The sequence below is a fragment of the Dipteris shenzhenensis genome, chromosome 11 (assembly GCF_047967505.1).
Source record: "Dipteris shenzhenensis isolate YYH24624 ecotype China chromosome 11, Dip_SZ_1.0, whole genome shotgun sequence".
Classification (NCBI taxonomy): Eukaryota; Viridiplantae; Streptophyta; class Polypodiopsida; order Gleicheniales; family Dipteridaceae; genus Dipteris; species Dipteris shenzhenensis.
The window spans coordinates 52,899,466-52,923,075 of NC_141606.1; the positions used below are offsets into that span (position 1 = coordinate 52,899,466).

The window sequence follows — 23,610 nt, forward strand, 5'->3', positions numbered from 1 at the left end:
CCACCCTTTTGCTCATTGTATCAGGTTTTTCTCCAGTCTCATAGACCCATCGGTCTTTAGTAGACTTTAATAAACTTTCACGCCGAGTCTTCCTCCCTCCCTATCCCAATACACACAAAGGAGAATCGCATTGAGCATCTTCCTAGATCAAGACACCACCGCAACAAGTATCCTTACCAAAAGTTAGCAAAAGACCTTAGGATTCAGTTCCTTCATATCAAGATTCATGAGCTAGGTATACCACCTTCAACCACCTCCTTCAGCATCTTAGAAGGCCCTTTTCAGGGATGAGTTCCGAGTTTCAGCAAAAGGGGATGTCACAAGCATCCTCAGCTTGTGGCATGCTAGACTATCACGTGGACTGTCACGTCAACACTCTACCCATGCAGCCAAGTCAGAAGGTGCAGGTCCCACGTGGAATGTGTTAGAAATGGACCAACAAAGGATACGCACAGCGGAAGACTGATAGAATAGCTCAAGAGCTCACACAGTGTGTGTGGGGAGTGGAATCACAAACTTCTTTAACTTATGTTCAAATAGATGTGCCGACTAGTAAATAGACAATGATCCAGCCACATATAGAAACCACCAAAAGAATATATTTCCGTCCAAAACTATGGACACAATACAAAAGAGAGGGATCCAAAGTCCCACCAGAGCGTTTTCCTTTGATCTTACCACAAGGTACTTCCACTATCTCCCGGATATCTCGAGAACACTAAACCCGCGTGCTCCACCTCGAGCGTAGTAGACTCTCTATCTAGAATGGTTCTCTCTACCTTACTGCCTGTACTCAGCCTAGGTAGGCAGCCCTTCAAGCTTAGTCTGCAGCTCTTCCTGCTCTCTTGGTCCTCCAGGAATAGGCTCCAAGAGTAGGTCATCTTCTGCTCCTTGCTGCTTATCTTTTGCTGCTCCAGAGAATGAGTGAGGAGGCCCAAGGCCCCTCCTTTTATACGCCCAAGGCCTGCTCCAAAAACCAACCAATCAGCATCATTATAACCGACCAAACTGGCCGACCAGTTTGCTGCAGGTCCATCCCTTTAAGGGCTCTCAAAACGGGACCTTTGACCCTCTTTTCTATGCAGGGGCCTAGCCCCTTTGCTGGTCTGTTGGGCCGACCTGGTTGGCTAGCCCAACGGACCTGGTATGCTCAGCCCAACCAGCCACTATAAGAGGGCAAAGGGGCCAGCCCCCTTTGCTCCTTTTTCTTCCCCTTCTGTCCTGCTGGTCCTGCCCCTGTTCAAGCCTGTTCCAGCCCTCAGAACCTGCGCCATCCTTGCGCCTGTCCAGCCTAACATCCCACCATGTGTCCACCTCTGTCCTGGATCTGATGCAACCCTGCAGGCCATGCTCCAGCCTCCGTACAGGTCCGTACACCTGGCTGATGTCTTTGCCAGCTCATCACCTCTTCTTTGGGCATATGCCCTAGGTCTCCCTCCCCCACGCTCTCCTTATATGGGGGCTTACAGATGGAGAGGCGACCTTTCCAACAGACTGCTACGTAGACTGCCATAGGCATCCAGGTCATCAGCACAGTCAGCAGAACACGTGCCATGTCAGCAGGCGTAGTGCCATGTCAACCAAACAGGTACCACGTCAACAGAACAGGCGCCACAATAGCAGGCCCACACAGTCAGCAGAACAAGCACCACGTCAGTAGGCGCAGTGCCACGTCAACAAGCACACTACCACATCAGAGTGCCACATGGCAATCTGCTACGTGGTAGGGGGCGGGGGGACGGCCATCGGGTCAGGCAACAGGCTGGCCAGTGGGATTTACAGCTTGGTCAGCCTGTTTCATGGCCCAAGGGGGCCTATAGAGGGCAACCCCTTGGCTCTCATTCATTCATCCACTTCCACGGCAGTTTGGCTTCAGTCCTCAGCAGCCACCACAGGGATCAGCAGCAGTTCAGGCCCAGAACAGTCAGTAGCAGATCTGCCGGGCATCTATAGGTTCAATCTATAGGCTCGATTCATCAGCAGTTAGGTTCTGCACCAAAGCAGTCCCTTTCCTCCTTCAGCAGTCAGTTCGGCAGTGAGGATTTGATCCCTCTATACTGTAGCTCCATTTCTCTTTTGCAGTGACCCTTCATCCCCTCCATCCGTGTTTGGTCCCTTGAACCCTTCAGTTCTTTACAGTTGTATTCAGCCCTCTGGGACAGATTTCAGTTATTAGTTCCCTCTTTGGAGGCCCATTGTATTTCCTCCCTCGGATTCTCACATTCACTCCACAATTCCAGTTGTGTTTTGATTGCATTATTCTCACAGTTCAGACAGGAGAGAGAGCGAGTTAGGCTTCCTCCCTGTCACAACACATCTTATTGGGGTCTCACCACAGACCAGCATCCCAAGGACCACCACAATGATGCCATGCCACAGCTTCTGTCCTCACCATGGACTCCGACATGATGTACTAGCAATTTTTGTGTTTATGCTGTACTTGTCTTGGGTGTGAGATGCCCGTAGAGGCTCCACCCATTTCGCATATTGTATCTAGTTTTCTCAATGTAGGGCTCCTTGCTGGTCACATGTCTTTTTGTCTTCCAAATCATGTGCGAGGTACTCCATTTGGAACCCTTCATGGCCTTTGGCCCTTGGGCCTCCCCATATGAAAGATTCAGTATTCCATCTCACACATTTTCCATGTCAATATTATAGGCTGAACAGAATCATACAATATCTGGGGATGGGTGATCAGGGAATCATATTATGTACAAGCAAGAGCACATGTGTCTAGGCTTGTGATAGGAAAAAGCACTTTTCCCCAATAGAGAAAGAGAAAGCTTATTCATCACTTGGTGTATCCCTATAATACAGAAACAGCAAGGCCAAACTATCACAAAGAGACAGAATAACTTATATTCATGAAGCTCTGAAGATTGTTATACAGAAAATAATCACACCCCTCATTCGAGAGGCATATGATCCGTTTATAGCTCACCTGGTTGCGTATTATACTTCCAATCTTGATAATGTCACACTGCATGTCATCATCCATGATCTTGAGAGCCTGCATCATAAGAGAACATAGAAACATGGAATTGGAAACATGTAAGCATTCATATAAACAAAAGCAAACTGCATTCTTGAGCCTCATATAATCACCCACAAGATTTTGAATTATCCTTATGCACAGCCGTGACTAATACTGTGGTTCTCACAAACTTCATCGGCACACCACAGTAGGCATAGATCAATCAATACACCTAAGCACTCTCTCTCTCTCTCTCTCTCTCTCTCTCTCTCACACACACACACACATTGACACATCATGCATGCACAAGCCTTTGTTTACTGTCACAGATCCCAAAAAACAGGCAGACTTAGTTATGACGAAGTCTACCCCACATGGATTAGGATACTCCAGAAGCATTCTACATGCTATATGAATAAAAGTATTTACATCCCCTTTCACCCCATCCAATACTTTCATCTTAGTGGGTGCAAAGACCAAGACAACATTAGACAGCAGCAGCATTCAATAACACTCTCAGGCAACATTTTCAGGCATGCATTATTAATCTTGGGGGCAGACACACTCATCTCGTGCCTTAATGATAATAGTAAAGATAAAGTATTTACCATTAACAAACTATGGTAAAACGAAATTCAAGATGAAGACTAGACAGCTGCAGCACAACAGGAAACCCTCTAACATCACATGTCTAAATGGACATTACTCACTTGGGGAGCAGGCACACTGCGTGAAAGCAGCTTGATGAGGTCTCTGGCCTTGATGATAATAAAAGGATCTCGAGTTTTGAGAGTTGTTGAGACAGTCATTGATCCTTCTACCTGACACAATCCAAAAGAAGTGTTACTCATCTTCTGTAAGCCTACAGCAATCCATTTCATAACTGGCATGTGCCAATGAAGATAGCAGGAAAAACATTGTAATGATCCATAACTTTCACATATGTTAAGAAGCAGCATTGAGCAAACAAATCTTTTGAACGTGAGATTTTACGACTAACTATCAGTTCCAATCAAGGTATGGTATCGAAGATCTACCTAAGTATATTTCATCTTCACGTAAATGAATCTGGATTTCACTCCTAAGAGATCTCCTTCGGGCATGGGTCGGTGAAAGAAGGCAGTGTGGCTGAAGATCTCAGCTCACGTAGAGTGTGACCTTCCAACAACTTGTAGAGACATTCTCATAGCTGAACAGTTGGGAGTAATCAGAAAGTTCGAAAGGCAAGGGCGAAAGTACTCTGTGCTCATTAGTCAAACCCAGTAGATTTCTCAAAATTGTTGAAACCACAGAACGACGAATGGGAAATCAAGCTCACGACAAAGAGCAGCAAAAGGGCCCTTTGGAGTTGGTGTACCCCCAACAAGCAATTGGGAGACCTGGGATGGACGAGAATCAGGAATCATCACAGACGCATCGTCTCTGAATTGGGAGCTCAGTACGCAAAAAGAAATCACGAGCATGATGCAAAGCCTATATAGAAATGGACCTCTGTCGCAATGATTGGGTCGACTGTGGCTGGAGAAAGCTCGCACCATGTTTAAAAACTGAACAACGGGCAGATTTTGGAAAGCGAACAAAAGGAAGAGCGGAATATTTTCATGGTGCCAGAAGGTGGGAGAATAGCTGCGTCAACAGTGGTTGCCCTTCCTGGCAACCTACGTTGAATTCAATATGATTTTGGGAAGCGAACATCTGAGCCTCCTCGTGATCTTCGCATCAGCCATACAATAAGGATAAACGTGTAGAACCAGGAATGATGAACAGTTTAGAACCGCAAACGATGGACAGCGCTGTAGATTCATGTACCAGTATTGTCGTTGCAAGGAGAGAAGAAGCGCGCAAGCTGGAAAACAAAACACGAATCAAGCAGGGTAAAGGCTTTGCGAATCAAGCCGAATGACCACAAGAAAAGCAGGGTAAAGCCTTTTTAGGCAGGCTTGCACAAATAGCATGACACGTGGCTGCACCACGGCTCGAATTTCCACTTGATGGCACAATGCTGCCTGCCTAAAGACTGATTTCAAATGCTTAAATGCTCTTGCATGATCTTCCTAAAGGTAAGAATATCATCCAAAAAGGCTACTGCAGACTTACCTAGATATAGCCTACAATATTCATTGTTGTTGGAGATGGTGGCCTCACCCCTCGGTTGGGCCTAGTGAAGCATGGTTTATTGGTGGGGCCTCGCGGCTGCAGGACACGTGTACATTTGAAGGGGGGCAAATCCCATACGCATAAGCGGTATTTGGAGACCCTTGAATACGGGGCTTTAAAGACGTCGCTATGGGGTGGGAACTGGAGACCCCATACCCGGTGTGATCTCTGGGCCACGTGGCCTTTGCTACGTGTCCCAACAATTGCAAGAATTAAAGAACACCAATTGTGGGTCCAAATATGCTAGATTATGAACAATCAATGAATGTGTGGTCTCCGACGATGTATAGTAGAAAAGGAAAACTCCTCCCCCATTTATGGTGATATGGTCACCCTCAAGTGCTAAACTCCCATATACGGTGACCTCCCCTCCTCATATATGGTGACCTCTTGTATATAGCCACTTTGACTGACCCTCAGGTGCTAAACTCGCCTAAATGCAATCATGCAAATCACTAGCTACAAGATGCACAATCTTAAATGCAACAACTAAAGGTTAACACAATGAATCCTACACATAGCAATCCTAGCTAAGGTAAGAGGGAGAAGCCCCCGGTGGCAACGTAATGTTTACTAGGATGGAGCGTGAGAACCTTCCAAGCAGACGCATATGAAGCTTCTTGGCAAAGGCTCGGTGGTGGTGGTAGTGTTGGTGTGGAGAGCTCTATAGAGTTGGTGCTAAGAAGTGAAGTGAACATTCAAGATTTCTTAAGGAACAAAGGCATCATGCTAAACTGATTTGGTAACCTTGCTGAAGACTTTGTGTCAGAAGCTAAGGAGCCATGCAATTTAAAGTAACTATTTGGTACCTCGGTGGGCTCAAGATTTAAACTTGAGAGATTGCAAGTTTTCTCAAGGATCATGCTTGCAGGTCATGCTAGTTGCAAATTGGGTTGAAAGAAACCCATGATACTTCGTAATTGGCAAGATCTAGTTTGTTCTCAATTTTGGAGGGGACAGCCAGATACAATGTTCCAAGTGCCAGACATCCAGCCATACATCAGATCTTGGATTTGGCCAAAAGCCAATTATCGGGACCGTTAAAGGGTTATGATGCTATTTGGGTGTTCGTAGATAGACTAGTCAAGTAAGCACGGTTTATCCCAATTGATCCAATCTAAAAAAGCTCAAAGCTGGCATAAGTGTTTGCAGAGGAGTTCTATGTCATGACAAGAAAAATGATTATTTAGTTAATTAATAGTCATTAGAACTTTATTATTGTTAGGCGCCAATTTGATGGTGCGGTTATATGTTTGTATTTATGATCGATCAAGCGGTGTAAATAGTACCGCCAAAACTATGTAACATTGGCCAATGATTAGTAATAAAGATGTGCACACACGTGTCTAGGTCCTAGGGGCAATAGGAAAGGGAAAGGGTGCATTAGAGAGCATTGAATGGTAGGTGCATGGGTCATAGGCTAAGGGTAGGTGTAAATGGGAAGATGGAACTTGAGTGATCTCAAGGGACATTAATGAAAGGGTATCACCCTTTCATTGTGAATCTCACGTAGCATTCTTTCTACCACATTGCATTCATCCGTCATCTCTCTCCCACCTTGCATGTAGGTCGAAAAAGAAACAAGTACTCTCACGAGGGCACTCTTCCCCATTGGAGGGCCAATCGGCATTCAAATTCTGCATGCATTGCACACATTTGCATTTTCGAAAAGTGTGGATCTTCACATTTGGTATCAGAGCTGCGACGATCCACGAGCCGGACGAGAAGAAGGCGACATGTGGAAGGGGAGAGTAGGGAGCACACCCACACACTCAAGCAGGATAAGAAACAAGAAGTGTGGGGATAAAAGGTATGTGAGTACCTCCCCTAGCACACAGTGAAGCTTTTATATGAAAGGATAAGGTTACAACACTAAGTACGGTGTACTTAGTGTACTTAACAAATAAAGTACTAGTGTACTAACTGTACTTGGGTGGCCATAGAGCCTTTACCCCAACAACCTCCCACTTAAAGGCAATATGCCCTCAAGTAAAAATAAATGAGGCTCAACCTATACCCATCAACTGTCGGCAATGTGCAAACCGCTCTGCAGGTAAGCCTTTTGTCAACAGATCTGCTGGATTATCATCTGTGTGAATCTTGACAAGCTGAATCAGCTTATCATCTATCACCTCCCTGATGAAGTGATACTTCACATCAATGTGCTTTGTCTTTGCATGAAAGACAGGATTGTGTGCCAACTGAATAGCACTCTGACTGTCACAATGCAACAATGGAATATCACCTGTAATGCCCAAATCTCCCACTAGCCGAGATAACCATAAGGCCTCTTTGCATGCCTCTATGGCTGCAATATATTCAGCTTCCGTAGTAGACAAGGCTATGCACTGCTGCATCCTTGACATCCATGACACTGCACCTCCAGTGAATGTATAAACATAACCGTAGTAGACTTCCGGTTATCAGGATGACCAGCAAAATCTGAATCCACATAACCATGCACCTTTGCATCTCGCTTGCCAAAGCATATGCACAACTCCTGTGTGCCCTTCAGGTATCTCATGATACCTTTCACTGCATTCCAATGCTTCTTGCCTCGATTTGCCATATACCTGCTAACCACTCCCACTGCAAACGCAATATCAGGTCTGGTAGCAACCATGGCATACATGAGACTGCCACAAGCTGAAGCATACGGAATCTTGGCCATTTCAGCCCTATCAGCATCTGAGTGTGGGCTGTCCATTGCACTGAGTTTCACATACGGAGGCAATGAAGAGCTAAGGGTTTTCCCCCCCTCCATATGAAACCTGTGCAATACTTTGCCAATATATTCGGTCTGAGACAAATACAACAAACGCTGTCCCCTGCCTCTCCGTATCCGCATTCCCAGTATGTGATTTGCATCACCAAGGTCCTTCATATCAAAGGCCTCATGCAATCTTTTCTTAAGGTCATCAAGCTCCTTACGAGCTCTACCAGCAATAAGCATGTCATCCACATATAAAATGAGAATGATTAAGCTGCCATTGGCAGCCCTTTTGGTATATAAGCAGTGATCGTCATCACTTCTCCTGAAACCTTGGGACTTCATGAAGGTATCAAATTTCTTATACCATTCCCTTGGTGCCTGTTTCAGCCCGTAAAGGCTCTTTTTAAGCTTGCATACAAGTGACTCCTTGCCCTTGACTGCAAATCCTTCTGTCTGCTGCATGTAGATCTCCTCATGAAGATCACCATGAAGAAAGGCTGTCTTCACATCCATTTGGCATAATTTCAAATTTTCACATGCAACCAAAGCAAGTACAATCCTGAGTGAGGTCATCTTAACCACTGGAGAAAAGATCTCATCAAAATCAACACCATACTCCTGCTTAAAGCCCTTGGCAACCAACCTGGCTTTATACCTTGGCTTAGCTCCAAGTGTGACTTTCAATCTATACACCCACTTGCATGGCAGTACTTTCATGCCCTTAGGCAACTGCACCTATTCCCAAGTACCATTTTTATGGAGACTGTCCATTTCAGACTTCATGGCTAGTTCCCATAGCCTTTTATCATGCATTTGCACGGCTTCCTTGTAACAGGAAGGTTCTCCACAATCTGTAAGCATAATAAAATCTGCTCCTGGAACAAATCTGTCTGGCGGTTTCATTTGTCTAGTGGACCTTCGGACCCATTGGTCTTGCTGTCCAACTTGCTGCTCACCTAAAACAGGTTGCTGTTCTAGTAGATCAGGCTGCAGAATTATGCTTGGGAGGTCTTCCAAAGGTGGCATGTCCCGTAGTACATCTTCCACCACTGCGGGCTGTCCATTTGGACCTGCTGCAGCATCATGCATTGGCTGATTACACTGCTGTTGTGGCTGATTTGCAGCCTGCCTAAACTGTACAGGATGTCCCGAGTCATCAATGTCAACCTCTAAAGCATCAGAAGGCTTATCTGCTGCCTTAAACATACATGACTCATCAAATAAGACATCATTGCTGCGTATTAGCTTCTTATTCACAGGATCCCATAGGCAGTAACCCATCTCACCACTGTCACCATATCCAAGAAAAATGCATTTAAGAGACTTAGGATCAAGCTTGCTGCGATTTTCTCTGCGTATATGCACGTACGCAGTGCAGCCAAAGACCCTCAAGTGCTTATAGGAAGGAGGTTTTCCTGTCCAAAGCTCCTCTGGCACTCTGCCATCTAGTCTTTTATTTGGTGACCTATTGATGAGGTGTACTGCTGTTTTTACAGCTTCAGCCCAAAATCCATGAGGTAAAGCAGCATGTGACATCATAGAGCGAGACTTTTCTTGTATGGTTCTATTCATACGCTCTGCAGTGCCATTTTGCGCTGGACTGTAGGGAGCAGTGAGTTCTCTTTTAATACCTCTAGCATCACAAAATGCATTGAATGCATTAGACAGATACTCCCCACCGTTATCTGACCGCAAAGCCTTCAGTGTTCTGCCTGTTTGGTTCTCAACCATAGCAAGACATTTCTGGAACACTGGAAAGACATCACTCTTCAATTGAAGAGGAGACAACCACACCTTCCTTGTGGAATCATCTATAAATGTGACAAAGTACCGTGCACCTCCAAGTGAAGGACTAGGCATCTCACACACATCTGTATGCACAAGCTCAAGTTGAGCATCTTTATGTCCTAATCTCCTTTTATGAGGACACTGTAACTGTCTACCATATATGTAGTGCTCACAAAACTTTAAATCAGAAAATTTAAGAGACGGTACGTAGCCAAGGCGAGCCAATTGCTCCATTCCACTTATGCTCATATGTCCCATCCGGCTATGCCACATAGAAATATTCGGCAACTCGATGGCATGAATATCAGCATGATTACATACTTTAGCATGAAGAGTATACATTGTGTCAACCTTAGAGCCTCTGGCAACAACCAGGGCACCTTTGGTGACCTTCCAGAAACCATGACCAAAGCTGGTCACAAAACCTTCGTCATCCAACATGCCAGTAGAAATCAGATTTTTCTTGACTTCGGGTACATGCCTAACATTGTGAAGCATAAGCTGAGTACCATCAGCAAATACAAGCCTGACATCTCCAATACCAACAATACTGCATGCATGATTATCCCCTAGAAAAACGACTCCATTACTGCCTGCTGCATATCTTACAAACAATTCTTTGTAAGGTGTAACATGGAATGAGGCACCTGAGTCAATGATCCAAGAGTGCATGTCTGCAAGATCTCCTGCATGGAGAGAATGAGCATCCAAAGTAGAGAGAAATAGAACCTCTCCCTCACTGTCATAACCATGTGTAGAATGAAGCTCTTCAATCTTCACACTGCTCTTGCCATTGCTTACTGGTACAATTGCTTTTGCATCTGACGCATCAGTGTTTTTGGCTTTGTCTCTCTTATCATTTTTCAGTTTAAAGCACTGCTTTTTAATATGTCCCTTTTTGCCACAGTACTAGCACTCAACATCTTTGTTGGAGCGGGACTTGCTCCTCCCTTTTCCCCTTTCCTGAGATTTGCCTCTTTGCTGACTTCTCCCCCTTGCATTTAAGGCATTGTTAGGCTTTACTGCATCTTGAGCTTTCAGCTTCTGCTCTTCTTGCAAAATCAGCCCTGTGATATCTGAAAAACTTATGAAAGTGTTTGCATTTGTTACAGCTGTGGTGAATGTATCCCAACTTTCAGGAAGAGAAATCAAGAGTGCCATACCCTTGGTTTCCTCATCCACCACATATTTTTGATTTGCAAGTTGAGTGACAATTGAATTAAACTCATTGAGATGTGCATCCATGGAGGTCCCTTCCTTCATCTTCAGATTGAAGAACTTGCGCAACCAATATATCTTTGTGGCTACACTCTGCTGCTCATATGTGTCCTGTAGCTTTTTCCACACACCCCAGGCTGTTTTTTTCACCATCCACATTCCAAACAACACTCTCATGGAGTGACAATTCAATTATGGACTTTGCTGACAGATCAGCTAGTGCCCAAGCATCATCAGATGTGCCAATGGGCTTCACACCTTTGTGTATAATAGGAGCATGAAACTGCCTGAGAATTAGCACATTCAGGACCATCTTTTTCCACATTGGGTAGTTAGCAGCACCCTGCAACTTTTTAATATTGAGAAGAGAAGATTCCGAGGATGAAGCCATTACAATCAGCAAGAAATATAACCCACACTTGGGTGCCTGACTCCCTGCAAACTAAGTGCACATATGCACTTGTAGTTGTGCTCAAAAGTTAATTCCTGCAATTTTCTCCCACTTAACAGTAAATACTGTCTGTTTCCTGCCGGCTGCAGATCCAGAAAAATAATACTTAATGCATTAATTGAGGCTCTGTAGTACAGTACAGCAGTACCTTGATTTGACACAATGTATGTCCCTGCTGTAACAGTGAAAACAGCACTGTTTTATGCACTTTAAACTTCAGTAAAGTGACTGTTTACAGTCCAAAAAATTGACTCCGGACAGTACCCGACTGTACTTTCTAGTACAGCAACAGAAATTGACTGTATAACTGTCCAAAACTGTCAGAATTAGACTTTCTCTTGCCTCTATAACTGTGTTACACAGTTTAGAACTTGAATGAGGCAAAAGCCCCTTGACTAGAAGCCAATTTTGAAGATTTTAGTGCATACACAGCTTTCCCAAAGCTCCAATGATCACATAAAGCATCTAGGTGTTTCCCCCAACACTGATATGCATAACAATGTCAAAAGCCCCAATTCATATGCATCTGCCACAGTCCCAAAAGTCATAAAATGCATCAAATCCTTGCACAAATCAACTCCAATCAGGAGGATATACGCAAATAAGTGCGTGTATAAGCCAATGCTTGGCTGTGGCTACAAAAGCCCTTTGATTCCACAATTCAAAAATGAGAATTTCTCTCACATAGGAGGCATAGATCTGCAGATCTACCTCACTGACAACAGAAGGAACCAAAAAAAACGGGTGAAGCGGGCTGCTATATGATCGTGAACATCTCCGAGCTCTCCGGCGATGGCGATGGCAAGGACCTGCACCTGTGGCCACTTGTGGCGCTTAAGGCGAATTTGCTGGCGCCGCCTGGGGTGCTGGTAGCGCCGCTGTTGGCGCCTATGGCGCTGGTGGCGACGCTGGCGTCGCTGGCTGGCATCGGTGGCTGCTGGTGGCGCCGATGGCGTCGCTGGTGGCCGCTGGCCGCTGGCTGGCGTCGGTGGCTGGTGGCCTTGGCCCTGGCTGGCGCCGCGTGGCCAGTGGCCTTGGCCCTGGTTGGCACCGCGTGGCCGGTGGCCTTGGCCCTGGCTGGTGCCGCGGCCTTGAAGGCTGCTAGCGCTAGCAGCTTAACACAATGGCGAGGAGAGCAGGAGCAGCTGTCGAGGCTGGTACGGGCAAGGAGAGCATGAGCAGCTATCGACGAGGAAGCAGCTATCGAGGCTGGTACGGGCGCTTTCTTGCAGGCTGTCGCTGCTGTCGCCGCTGCCTAGCGATGGCTGTTGGTGCTCCTTGGCTGCTGGTAAGACCCACGTTTGGGCACACCCGCGAATAGGCTCTGATACCAGTTGTGGAAGGGGAGAGTAGGGAGCACACCCACACACTCAAGCAAGATAAGAAACAAGAAGTGTGGGGATAAAAGGTATGTGTGTACCTCCCCTAGCACACAGTGAAGCTTTTATATGAAAGGATAAGGTTACAACACTAAGTACGGTGTACTTAGTGTACTTAACAAATAAAGTACTAAGTGTACTAACTGTACTTGGGTGGCCATAGAGCCTTTACCCCAACACGACAGTTGCGAACGACGGAAGTCGCAAGAGAGGTTGGCGGAAAAGGATCACGACTGACCGATCTCGAGGTTCTGACAAGGGATTTTTCTGAAAATTTTTGGCCTTCAACGGCGAACGGCGAACGGGGTGTTCTCTTTTACCCCCCCCCCCCCCCCACCATGTGAATGTACCCTTAAACCGTGAGGAAAAGGGATTCCCGTTCTACACAACCGGAAGTCGGATCGGAATAAGATTTTAAGGGAGTGATCCACCCATCAAGTACCCCCTATAACGGTATCTAGAGCTCCAATCCGCTCAAAACAAGTAGCCCAAACGGAGCGTACCAGTTTACAGCAGATATACAAGAAGAAAAGCTTGAAAGAGAAGGGAAAGGAGGTGATTTTAAGTGTCTTCTCAACACAAACGAAGCGGGAGTCGGATAAGTACCACCACCTCTACAACACTTGAAGTTTGCTGTAAAATAAACCTTCTTTTTTGAAATTACAGCAAGAAATTTTTCTCTCTTGTATTAATAAAAGGAAAGAATGGAAGGGGAAGGGACATATAACAATGAACTTATTCCTTTTCCTCCATTACCCCAAGGAGAAAGAGAAAGAACACCTTCACCCCCTCTTGAAGAGGATGGATTAGGTGAGAGTTATATACATCTTGAGTATGATAACCCACAAATAGATTTACAGCAGTCTCTCCTTCAAGAACCTACTGATAGGGAGTTCTCCTTTCGTAATGAAAGAAGAAATGAGACCAGCCAAGAACAAGGTGATGAGTTCACGCCTTCAACTCAAAACCCAATACACATGGATTCTAATCCAAGTGCAAGAGGAAGAGAGGAGACTCCTGTTGATAAGCTGGTTTTCTAGCTTAGCAATATGATTGAGCAGTCCATTATGACAAGATTAGGGACTAAGAGGACTTTAAACTTCGGGGATGAAGAGTTGAGTAACCCTTCTAAGAGGTCCAAATTCCAACCGCGAGAGAGAATTGAGTTCCCCAAATATGATGGGGCAAGGGAGGCTGACAAAATCCTCAATTGGATTCGTCATTTTGAGCTTTACTTTGCCCATCAAGACAAGACCGAGCAAGAGAAGCTTGCTCTTGCCACATTGCATCTGCAGAAGGATGCTCTAATGTGGTGGTCCTTGTCACAAACAGGAAAAGAGCCTATTCATGAATGGGCTAAATTTGTGGAGCAACAGCAACTGAAAACCACTTTCATGCCACCGAGGCATGAAGAGAACCTAACCTTTCGTTGGGAGAGGTTTAGGCAGTTCGATAATGAGAGTAATGCAGATTTTACAGCCAGATTTTGGAAACTCTCTCTAGAGTTACCCGAAAAGAGTGAGGAAGATAGGAGAAAGAAGTATTTAGCAGCTTTAAGCCCAAAAGTAAGGTACGAGGTTGAAATGTTTAACCCGACCACGCTTAAGGACCTCACTAAGCTGGCTGAAATAGCCGAGAGAAAATTGAATCCTCGTAAACCCTTCAATAAGGAGTATGGGTCATCATCTAAGACCAATAATATACCCACTTTTAGGAAACCAAACCGGTTTAAGAATAATAAAGGGAAGGGTAAAGCTCTTGTAAGGAATGTGAACAGCCAATCACGTCCTGGATGGGTGCCATTTCCTTCTATGACTGACGAAGAGAAGAGGAAGTTGATTAAGGAAGGAAAATGTTTCGGTTGTAAGAAACATAAGCCAGGGCACGTATGGCATAAGTGTCCTGTTCTCTTGGCTAAGATTGCCAAGACGAATTCAGTAAAAGGGAAAGCCAAGGCATCCAAGCAGGAGGGTGAGGCTTCTACCTTGTCACCCTCAAAATCTACTATGACTATTTAGCCAATAGTGAATGCTGTCCATTCAGCCAATACCTTTGGGCCTCATGATCTTTTTAAGGTGTATGGATTCGTGAATGAACAGAGAATAGTGGTTCTCCTAGATGATGGATGTAATTATGACTTAGTAAGTGATAGATTGGCAAAATTACTCCATCTTAAACCAGAACCTATAAAAAACATGTCGCTTTCAGGAGCTTTTAGGGGACACAATGAAGAAGACACATCCATAGTACGAAATATTCCTTTTCGTATACAAAAATATAGAGATCGAAGGGATTTTCTAGTAGCCCCTTTACAAGACATTGACATGATACTAGGTAAACCATGGCGGTATGATTTTAACCCTGCTATTCATCCTCATACTTATCATTGTTGCTTTGTACATAAGGATGAAAACATAAGGATCGTAGGGGATCGGGACGTGTATACAATTCCATTGATTACTCCTACCCAAGCGAAAAGATTGGTAAAAAGAGGGGTAGATTGTAATCTTGTGTATATACGGGATTCACGAGATCTTCATATCTCAAAAGAAGATCGGAAGAGAAATGAGTTCCTTAGAGCTTATGAGGATCGATTTTCAAGAGATGACTCATTCGAATTGCCCATGGAGAGAGAAGATGATCATGCCACATAGACTTTGAGCCAAGAGCTTCCCCTCCATGTAGAGCCCCATATAGGATGAACAGGATAGAAATGGAGGAGGTAGAAAAACAAATTGAAGATCTGTTGCAAAAAGGCCTGATTCGACCAAGCAGTTCTCCATTTGGAGCACCTGTATTATTGGTTAAGAAGAAGGATGAATCATATCGTATGTGTATAGATTACCGTGCTTTGAATAAACTTACGATTAAGAACTGGTATCCGATTCCAAGAGTGGATGATTTATTGGATATGCTTAAAGGTGCTAAAGTTTTTAGCAAATTGGATTTGAAATCTGGTTATCATCAACTTCGTATGAAAGCTGGGCATGAACATAAGACTGCTTTTCGCACTCTCACTGGACATTATGAGTTTTTGGTCATGCCTTTTGGCCTAACTAATGCTCCAGCCACTTTTAGTAGGCTGATGAGAAGGGTTTTGCGACCCTACTTGGGAAAATTTGTAATAGTCTTTTTTGATGACATTTTAGTGTTCAGCCAGAATGAGGAAGAGCATAAGGATCACCTTGCTAAGGTGATGGAGCTCCTAAGGAAGGATCGATTGTTCCTAAATATCAAGAACAGTGAGTTCTTCAAGACAAAAATAGAGTATTTGGGACACATTGTGTCTGTCGAGGGAATTCGGGTTGACCCTAAAAAGGCGAAGGCCATAATTGAATGGCCAATACCCAAAAACTTACATGAGCTGAGATCCTTCCTAGGGATGTGTAGTTATTATCGCAGATTCATTAAGAATTTTGCACGTCTTGCTTCCCCACTAACAGATTTGTTGAAGAAGCATTCCTTGTATGAGTGGGGAGAGGTTCACCAAGTAGCTTTTGAGGAGCTTAAGAGAACATTAGTGACTGCACCAATGTTAACACTTCCGGACATGGACAAAGAGTTCTTTGTTGTATGTACGGATGCAAGAGGTACCTCGATTGGGGCAGTGTTGATGCAAGGAGGGCATCCCATTGCTTATGAGAGTAGAATACTTCAAGGGGCTGAATTGAAATATATCACGTATGAGAAGGAGTTATTGGCAGTCATTCATGCTCTAAAGTTATGGAAGCATTACTTATATGGTTCTGCTTTCAAGATTAAGACTGACCATCAAAGTATCAAGCACTTGTTTTCTCAACCCATTGTCTCTTCAAGGCAAATCAAATGGGCTGAATATATTCAATCCTTTGGGCAACCAAATATCGAATATCAGCCAGGAAAGGAGAATTTAGTAGCTGATGCTTTGAGTAGACGGCCCCAAGTTAATCACGTTTCTGTGATTAAGGAGAAATCATTAGGAGCAATGGTTGAAGCTTATCCTTTAGATGAGGACTTCGCTGACATTTATGGGAAGATTCAGTGTAATGAGGTTGAGGATTTAGAGGCTTATTCCATCGTGGATGGATACTTATTTTTGGGACGTGCCATATGTGTACCCAAAACATTTCGGTATCTAGTCATGAGTGAGTTACATGCGAGTCCATATTCTGGACATAGAGGCATTAGAGGAACCATTGACAATATTGAGAGATACTTCCATTGGCCTAAACTTCGCAAAGAAGTTTCGACCTTTGTTCAACAATGTGACGTGTGTCAGCGCATTAAATCTGACACAAGTAAGACTGCTGGTCTTTTGCAGCCTTTGCCCATTCCTTCGGAAAGGTGGGAACACATTACAATGGATTTTGTGTCTGGTTTCCCCAAGGTTGGTCAGTTTGAGCAGATTTTCACTGTTATAGATAGGCTGAGTAAACAAGCTCATTTTATTCCCTGTAAAAAAGAGTTGTCTGCTCCTGAAACAGCAAGGTTATTCATTAGGGAAATCTTCAGGTTACATGGGTTACCAAAATCCATTGTATCCGATAATGATGGCCGTTTCATTAGCAACTTTTGGACAGCTCTATTAGAGAATCTCGGAACCAAACTGAAATTTACTACAGCTTTCCATCCTCAAGGAGATGGACAAAGTGAGAATGCCAATCAAACCATAATTACTTTACTTCGAGCTTATGTCCATGACCAACCTAGAAGGTGGCCAGAGTTCTTACCCATGTTAGAGTTTGCTTATAATAACACTGTACATACTTCCACCAAGAAAGCCCCATTTGAAATCATCTATGGGCAATGTTTACCCACTCCAATAACACACTTGGGGGAGCGAATTTTTGCTGCTGACCAGTTTGCTGAGGATATGTCACAGGTTATTGAGCAAGTAAAAGAACATATTAAGAAGGCCCAGGTTCAACAATCCAAGGCAGCCAATAAAAAAAGAAAAGAAGTTTATTACAAGGAGGATGATTGGGTTTTATCGAAGATTGATAAAAGAAGAATCAAGTCAGTGAGAGGAAGTACCAAACATGTCAAGCTAGCACCAAAGTTTTATGGTCCATTTCAGATTTCAGCAGCTTTATATCCAGAAGAAGGATCCAGAGCGTATGAGCTGAAGTTACCAGCCCACTGGCGTATGAAGAACATCTTTCATGTGAGCAATTTGAAGAGATACCATGGCGATACTTCTGCGTTTGTGGATACTCAGCATCAAGAAGAACCTGAACTTGAAGATGGGACTAAAGTTCTTACTCCGGAACAGATCGTGTACCATAAAGAGAAGAGTACTCGTGGAAAGAAGAGATATATGTATTTACTGAAGTTTAAAAACCAGCCAGCTAGTGATGCACAATGGATGGAAGAAGAGTTCTTTACAGATTTTCCACAGATACTCGCAGATTACAAAGAGGCGATGCAATGGCAGAAGTAACAAGAGAAAGTGCACATAAGAGGAGGAGACAAGCAATAATCCAGAAGAGGACTTCTGCTCATTCAAGCAGGAGGGAGTGTCATGACAAGAGAAATGATTATTTAGTTAATTAATAGTCATTAGAACTTTATTATTGTTAGGCGCCAATTTGATGGTGCGGTTATATGTTTGTATTTATGATCGATCAAGCGGTGTAAATAGTACCGCCAAAACTATGTAACATTGGCCAATGATTAGTAATAAAGATGTGCACACACGTGTCTAGGTCCTAGGGGCAATAGGAAAGGGAAAGGGTGCATTAGAGTGCATTGAATGGTAGGTGCATGGGTCATAGGCTAAGGGTAGGTGTAAATGAGAAGATGGAACTTGAGTGATCTCAAGGGACATTAATGAAAGGGTATCACCCTTTCATTGTGAATCTCACGTAGCATTCTTTCTACCACATTGCATTCATCCGTCATCTCTCTCCCACCTTGCATGTAGGTCGAAAAAGAAACAAGTACTCTCACGAGGGCGCTCTTCCCCATTGGAGGGCCAATCGGCATTCAAATTCTGCATGCATTGCACACATTTGCATTTTCGAAAAGTGTGGATCTTCACATTCTATGAGCTTTGTGGATTGAACAGAAAGAAATCAAGAAAGAAAGAAAGTTTATTAAAGTCCTGCAAAGACCGAAGAGTCTATGAGATTGAAAGAACCAAATAGAATGAGAGAAATCTGCAAGGTGGGGCCACTAATAGGGCATCCACACCCAAGACAAATACTAATATTTGAAAACCCTGGAAGAAAGATAGATATATAGGTAGATACCACTCCACAGTCCTCTGTATGCTATCTACTAGCTGAGAATGCATAGAAGGGCCTCAATTGATAGAAGCTCCAGCAGAGGTCAATGTCACTGGGAGATAAAGCCCGTAATAGAGCGTTGCTATCGATCAACCTACATAATCCCCTGTGCCCGCCTTGCCCTCCGCCGAATAAGGGATATTGTCACTCCAATCAAATATGTCCCTGGAGAATCAAACATAAGGGAAACATCTCCAAGCCTCATACATGTGTCACCACACTAACGAACCTGTCTCTCTCTGATTGAAAAACAGCCTCATGAAGGAAAATTGGTACCCACCTCTAATCTAGATAGACTAGGAGGCTCGAGAGACATCTAAATCCATCTCTGAACAGACAATGCTAACAGTCTCGAATCTGAAAGCAACGTCCTTCTTTGACTCAACCTCTTGCAAGTCGCATAAAGTGTAAATGTGGCCCTCTCAGGGGATGCCCTAAGCCTGTCTAGTCTTAATGCGTAAGCACTGGAGACAATCACCAATTCGAAATCCTTGAAAAGTGGGTGCCCATTGCACTATTACTTGGGCATCCAGTTTGCCAGCCATTTTCTACACCATTGGAGCACTGACTTCCGTTTCTCCTTTGCAGATGGGAGTGCCCCATTTGATGCCACCCTTTGTCAATCAGCTGTGGGCTGCCTCATTTTATTTGTCATACTCGGCCTAATCTTAAGTATGCCATCTCCCAGTTGAGTAGATACAAGCACAAGCCCATCACACAACATTGGCAAGCAGTGAGGTGGGTCTTCCGTTACTTGAAGGCCATGCAAAATGTGGGACTTTCCTATGGTGATGAGTCTCCATTGGTCTTGCATGCTTTCATGGACAGTGACCAAGCAAGTTGTTATGGCACAAGAGTGTCCCATAGTGGCATGCTTGGATCTTCATGCATCTCATGGTTCGGCAAGAAGCAGCCTACAGATGTTGCTTCCGGTTGTAAAGCTGAGTACAGGGCAGCTTTCACAGCTACAATAGAGTGTATCTGGCTCCGCAAGCATCTTGAGATCAGCCAGCCGGCTTCTACTACCATCTACACTGACAGCCAGAGTGCTTTGCCAGTTGTGCATAACCCAGTGTTTCATGCGCGTACAAAAGCACATTAAGGTTCATTATCATTATGTTCGAGAGCGATTGTCATCTCGAGACATACAGTTGTCCTACAGAGAACAACTTAGTAGATCTCCTCATGAAGGCTCTACCACGACCCAAGTTTGAGGCTTTTCGGCTTGCCTTGCACTTGGGTCCATTTATTACGTGATGATGATCTCCCTGTACTATCATAGGTTGCTATTTCCATCTTGGACGAACATGTGCAACCATGATATAGATTTTAGGTCTTCCTAAGATACTTATGGAGGGGGGTTTGTTAGCACTTAGCCATGGTGTGTGCCTTGTAGGTCAGGTCAACTCATAGAGTTGACTTCACTGGTCAACCATATGGTTGACTTAGGGGCCATATAGGCCAACCCTTTGTACTTTCTCATTATCCATTTTGCAAGTACTCTCAGTTTCCTTTAGATGCTGTTTGCTCCCTTGCATTCCACTCCCTTTCCATTGGTTCCCGCACCCAACATGGAAGACACCCAATGGTGCAGCTCCTTGCTCAGCTATGTCAGCAGCTTCTTCAGCCCCACTGAATCCCCTGGATGGTGGCCCAGATCTTGCTGCTCTGCTGCTCCAAATCCGCTCTATGTTTGCTGCTGCAGTGGATGCGGAATGAGGCCCCAAGACGCCCGTTTTATAGCAGCTGGAAGCCCCCAAAATGGGCCAACCCAGCAGCCCTAATCAGCTGACTGGCTGCTGGCTAACCCACAGACCTATAGTTTGGGCTGTGGGGACCCTCCATGGGTCTGTGTACTGGCCGACCTGGTTGGCCAGTCAACCAGCCAGCCCAGGCCCTTTATAAGGCGCAAGGGTAAGCCCCTTTTCCCTGCTGTACCTGTCCTGCAGACTGCCCTGGCTTCTGTCCTGCTGGCTGACCTGCTCCAGGCCTCTGTATTGAGCCGTACTGCTGACTGCAGCAGCCCGTACCCTGGCCACTGGCACACTGATCCGTACTGTTCTGAGCCTCCAAAAGGCCTCCGATCTGCTAGGTATGTCATGAGGTGTGCCACCCACATGGCAGCCTGTGTGCTGCCCATGTGGTAGACCCCTCTCCACTCTCTTTCCCTTGAATTTGCTAATGGCAGCCAATAAGCTGCCCATGGTAGCCCTAACCCTAAGTCAATCTCGCCTTACCTAGTAGCAGACTTACCTGCCTGTTACAAACCAAGTCACCCATATGTAGGTCGGCTGAAGCAAAGTAGAGGTCAGAGGTTTGGGCCAAGGTAGGGCTGGTATGTTGGTCGTAAATGGGGTCTGGTCAACCACTTTAAGGGACAGTCGGCCCAGATCTGCAGACAAGGACAGCCAGCCCTCCCTCTATAAAGGAGCCCTTGTGGCTCATTGTCTTCACCATTCCCACCTATTGAAACCTACTATAGGCATGCGGCAAGATCAGAGGGGGAGCAGCAGCTGTTGAGTCCCACAGTCCATTTTGGTGCAGCTACCAGGTTGTAGGAGGATCGGCTGTCCATGTAGAGTGAGTGTGAGTTTTGTATCAGCCCATGTCCTTGAATTAAAGGAGAACGATAATGAAGACCTTTTGCTGTCTACTTTGATGAGTACATGTCCAGAACTGAGGGGATAGTGAGGCCTTTGCTGTCCTGGTAACTTCGACACAGAGTGCAATGCCTGCCTAAAATCCTCACTGGGTGTGAGCCAAATGCTAGGAGGTGGCCCTATTCTCTACCAAACCCCCCGCCAGCCAACAGGCTTGACCACGCCAAGGGGGTTGACAACCTCCAAGTATAGCCACATAGTCAATTGTCTGCATAGTCAGGTAGCTGCTTCAACAGCTTCCCTGCTGCCGAACAGGCAAATTTGATTGTCACGCTGCAAAAATGCTTTGGGCAAGTGCTTGTGATGAGTCAGTTTCACAAGCGAGCTTCTTGCCTGATTGAAGGCTAGTGGGAGAGAAGTGAGGCTCTTCTGATTGATAGAGAAGGACATAGGATAAACTGTGATTAAGATTTCAGGATACCAAATCCAGATAACGGGTGGGGCAACAATCTAAAAAGTCTCCCAATGAAGAAGGCCTCTCTTAGTCAACCCTTATGCATCAAGATCAAAGAAACAAGGGCACAAACCTTACATTTCCAAATAAACAAAGAAAATCAAACATAAAGGCATTGCAAGATAAGGAAAGAAAGAGAGCCTTACAAGATTGAGCTTGCATGCAATGCCATGTTCTTTAAGAGTTTTTGTCACCACAGGCCAGACTTCTTGCAAATACTTCTCTGTATCACCCTATTCTAGTATCAGTGCCTCCAGCTTTTTTTTTTTACCATTCTCAAAACATGAAGAAGAAATAAATTATCTTTTATTTTTCATTCCTACCCCAAACAATCCAAAAGAAGATTACAACAAATTGGACCTTAGAAAGAATAATCTACTGTAGCATTCTTCACGCTCCACACCCTTCATGAAGTTATCCATCTTCAAGCGATCGTATTTCAGCGTGGAAATTTTAAAATGTTGACAAGGTATGCTCCTGCAAACGGAGACTAGCAAACATACCTCTGTACTGCGGAAATAGGGTGCAAAATGAACTCTCTTCTAGCAGTCCCCCTTCGTTCCAAGAAGGCTGGAATGACTCCACCTTCCAATGATCAATGTCAGCGGTGTCCCAAGGCTTGGGTTTGTCGTGCTTGCCTTTACGCTTTCCCTGCGCATTGTACTGAACTGCACCCTCGCCGGTGTTACCATTCTCCTCGTCAACCGCCATTGCGAGCTCCCAAAATCAGCAACCTGAGTTGCCTGCTTGTCTAAGAAACGAGTAGTAGACCTGTTTATCGTGAATTTCCCCGTGTAATGCCTTTCTTAATTATAAAGTTCTTTTTCAAGGTTTTTTCCCCTAAAAAGCCTATGGAGCATCACTATTTTGCTTTATCCTTTTGGAAAGCTTGCTACATTCGAGAGTGCCCATGTATGCTTGTGCACTCTTGTTTTTGTCCCCCTCCAAGGGTCTTAGGGTTGTGTTGAAATTTAGAGATTGGGTTTAGGAAAGGCCTTTGTGCGTGTAGTTGGTCAACTTTGATTGGGTTGGCGGGACCGCGAGTTTGTGTTGAGGCTTAGGTCATGTTAGGGTTTAGAGATATAGGGTATTTGGGGTAAAGACGTTAGTGTTTTGGCGTGAGTTGCCCTATTCTCACGGCGCCCTTCGTGGTTGAGAACTATCACAGAGCAAGCTCCCCAAAGGATTTGGACATGCAACTTGCTAGTGTAGCTACATGTCGGTGCGACTGGGTATAGGAAGAGTGTTTTCCAGAGGACTGTCGCATGTTGTCTATGTTCGCGAAGCATCTACGTTCCTCTTGTTTGCGGTTTTGCTGCATTTTCATGAAGCAGTTACATGTCGGTTCGACTGGGTATAGGAAGAGGGTTTTCCAGAGGACCATGGTTCTTTGTCTTCGCGAAGCGTCTACCTTCCTCTGTGTTTGCAGTTCTGCTGGGTTTTCTAGAGGATCGTCTTGCAGATCGAGGCCACCCTAAAGTCACACGCTCATAGCAGCAAATGGCCGAGTACAGGGAGTACCGGAGTGTAGGACCTAGGTGTATGGTGCA

At 44.9% G+C, this 23,610-nt stretch overlaps 1 protein-coding gene across 1 annotated transcript in view; it reads right to left on the reverse strand.

Moving 5' to 3' along the window:
• LOC147897165 (RNA-binding KH domain-containing protein) overlaps positions 1-23,004 on the reverse strand; it is a 77,524-nt gene extending 54,520 nt beyond the window's left edge. The window contains exons 1-4 of the mRNA XM_087381432.1: positions 22,564-23,004; positions 22,207-22,283; positions 3,685-3,795; positions 2,942-3,010 (exon numbers count right to left, since the gene is read on the reverse strand). Coding sequence (XP_087237558.1) covers positions 2,942-3,010; positions 3,685-3,795; positions 22,207-22,283; positions 22,564-22,771 — 465 coding nt within the window. The 5' untranslated portion in view covers positions 22,772-23,004. The remainder of the gene's footprint in view (positions 1-2,941; positions 3,011-3,684; positions 3,796-22,206; positions 22,284-22,563) is intronic.
• Positions 23,005-23,610: the final 606 nt, after the last annotated feature.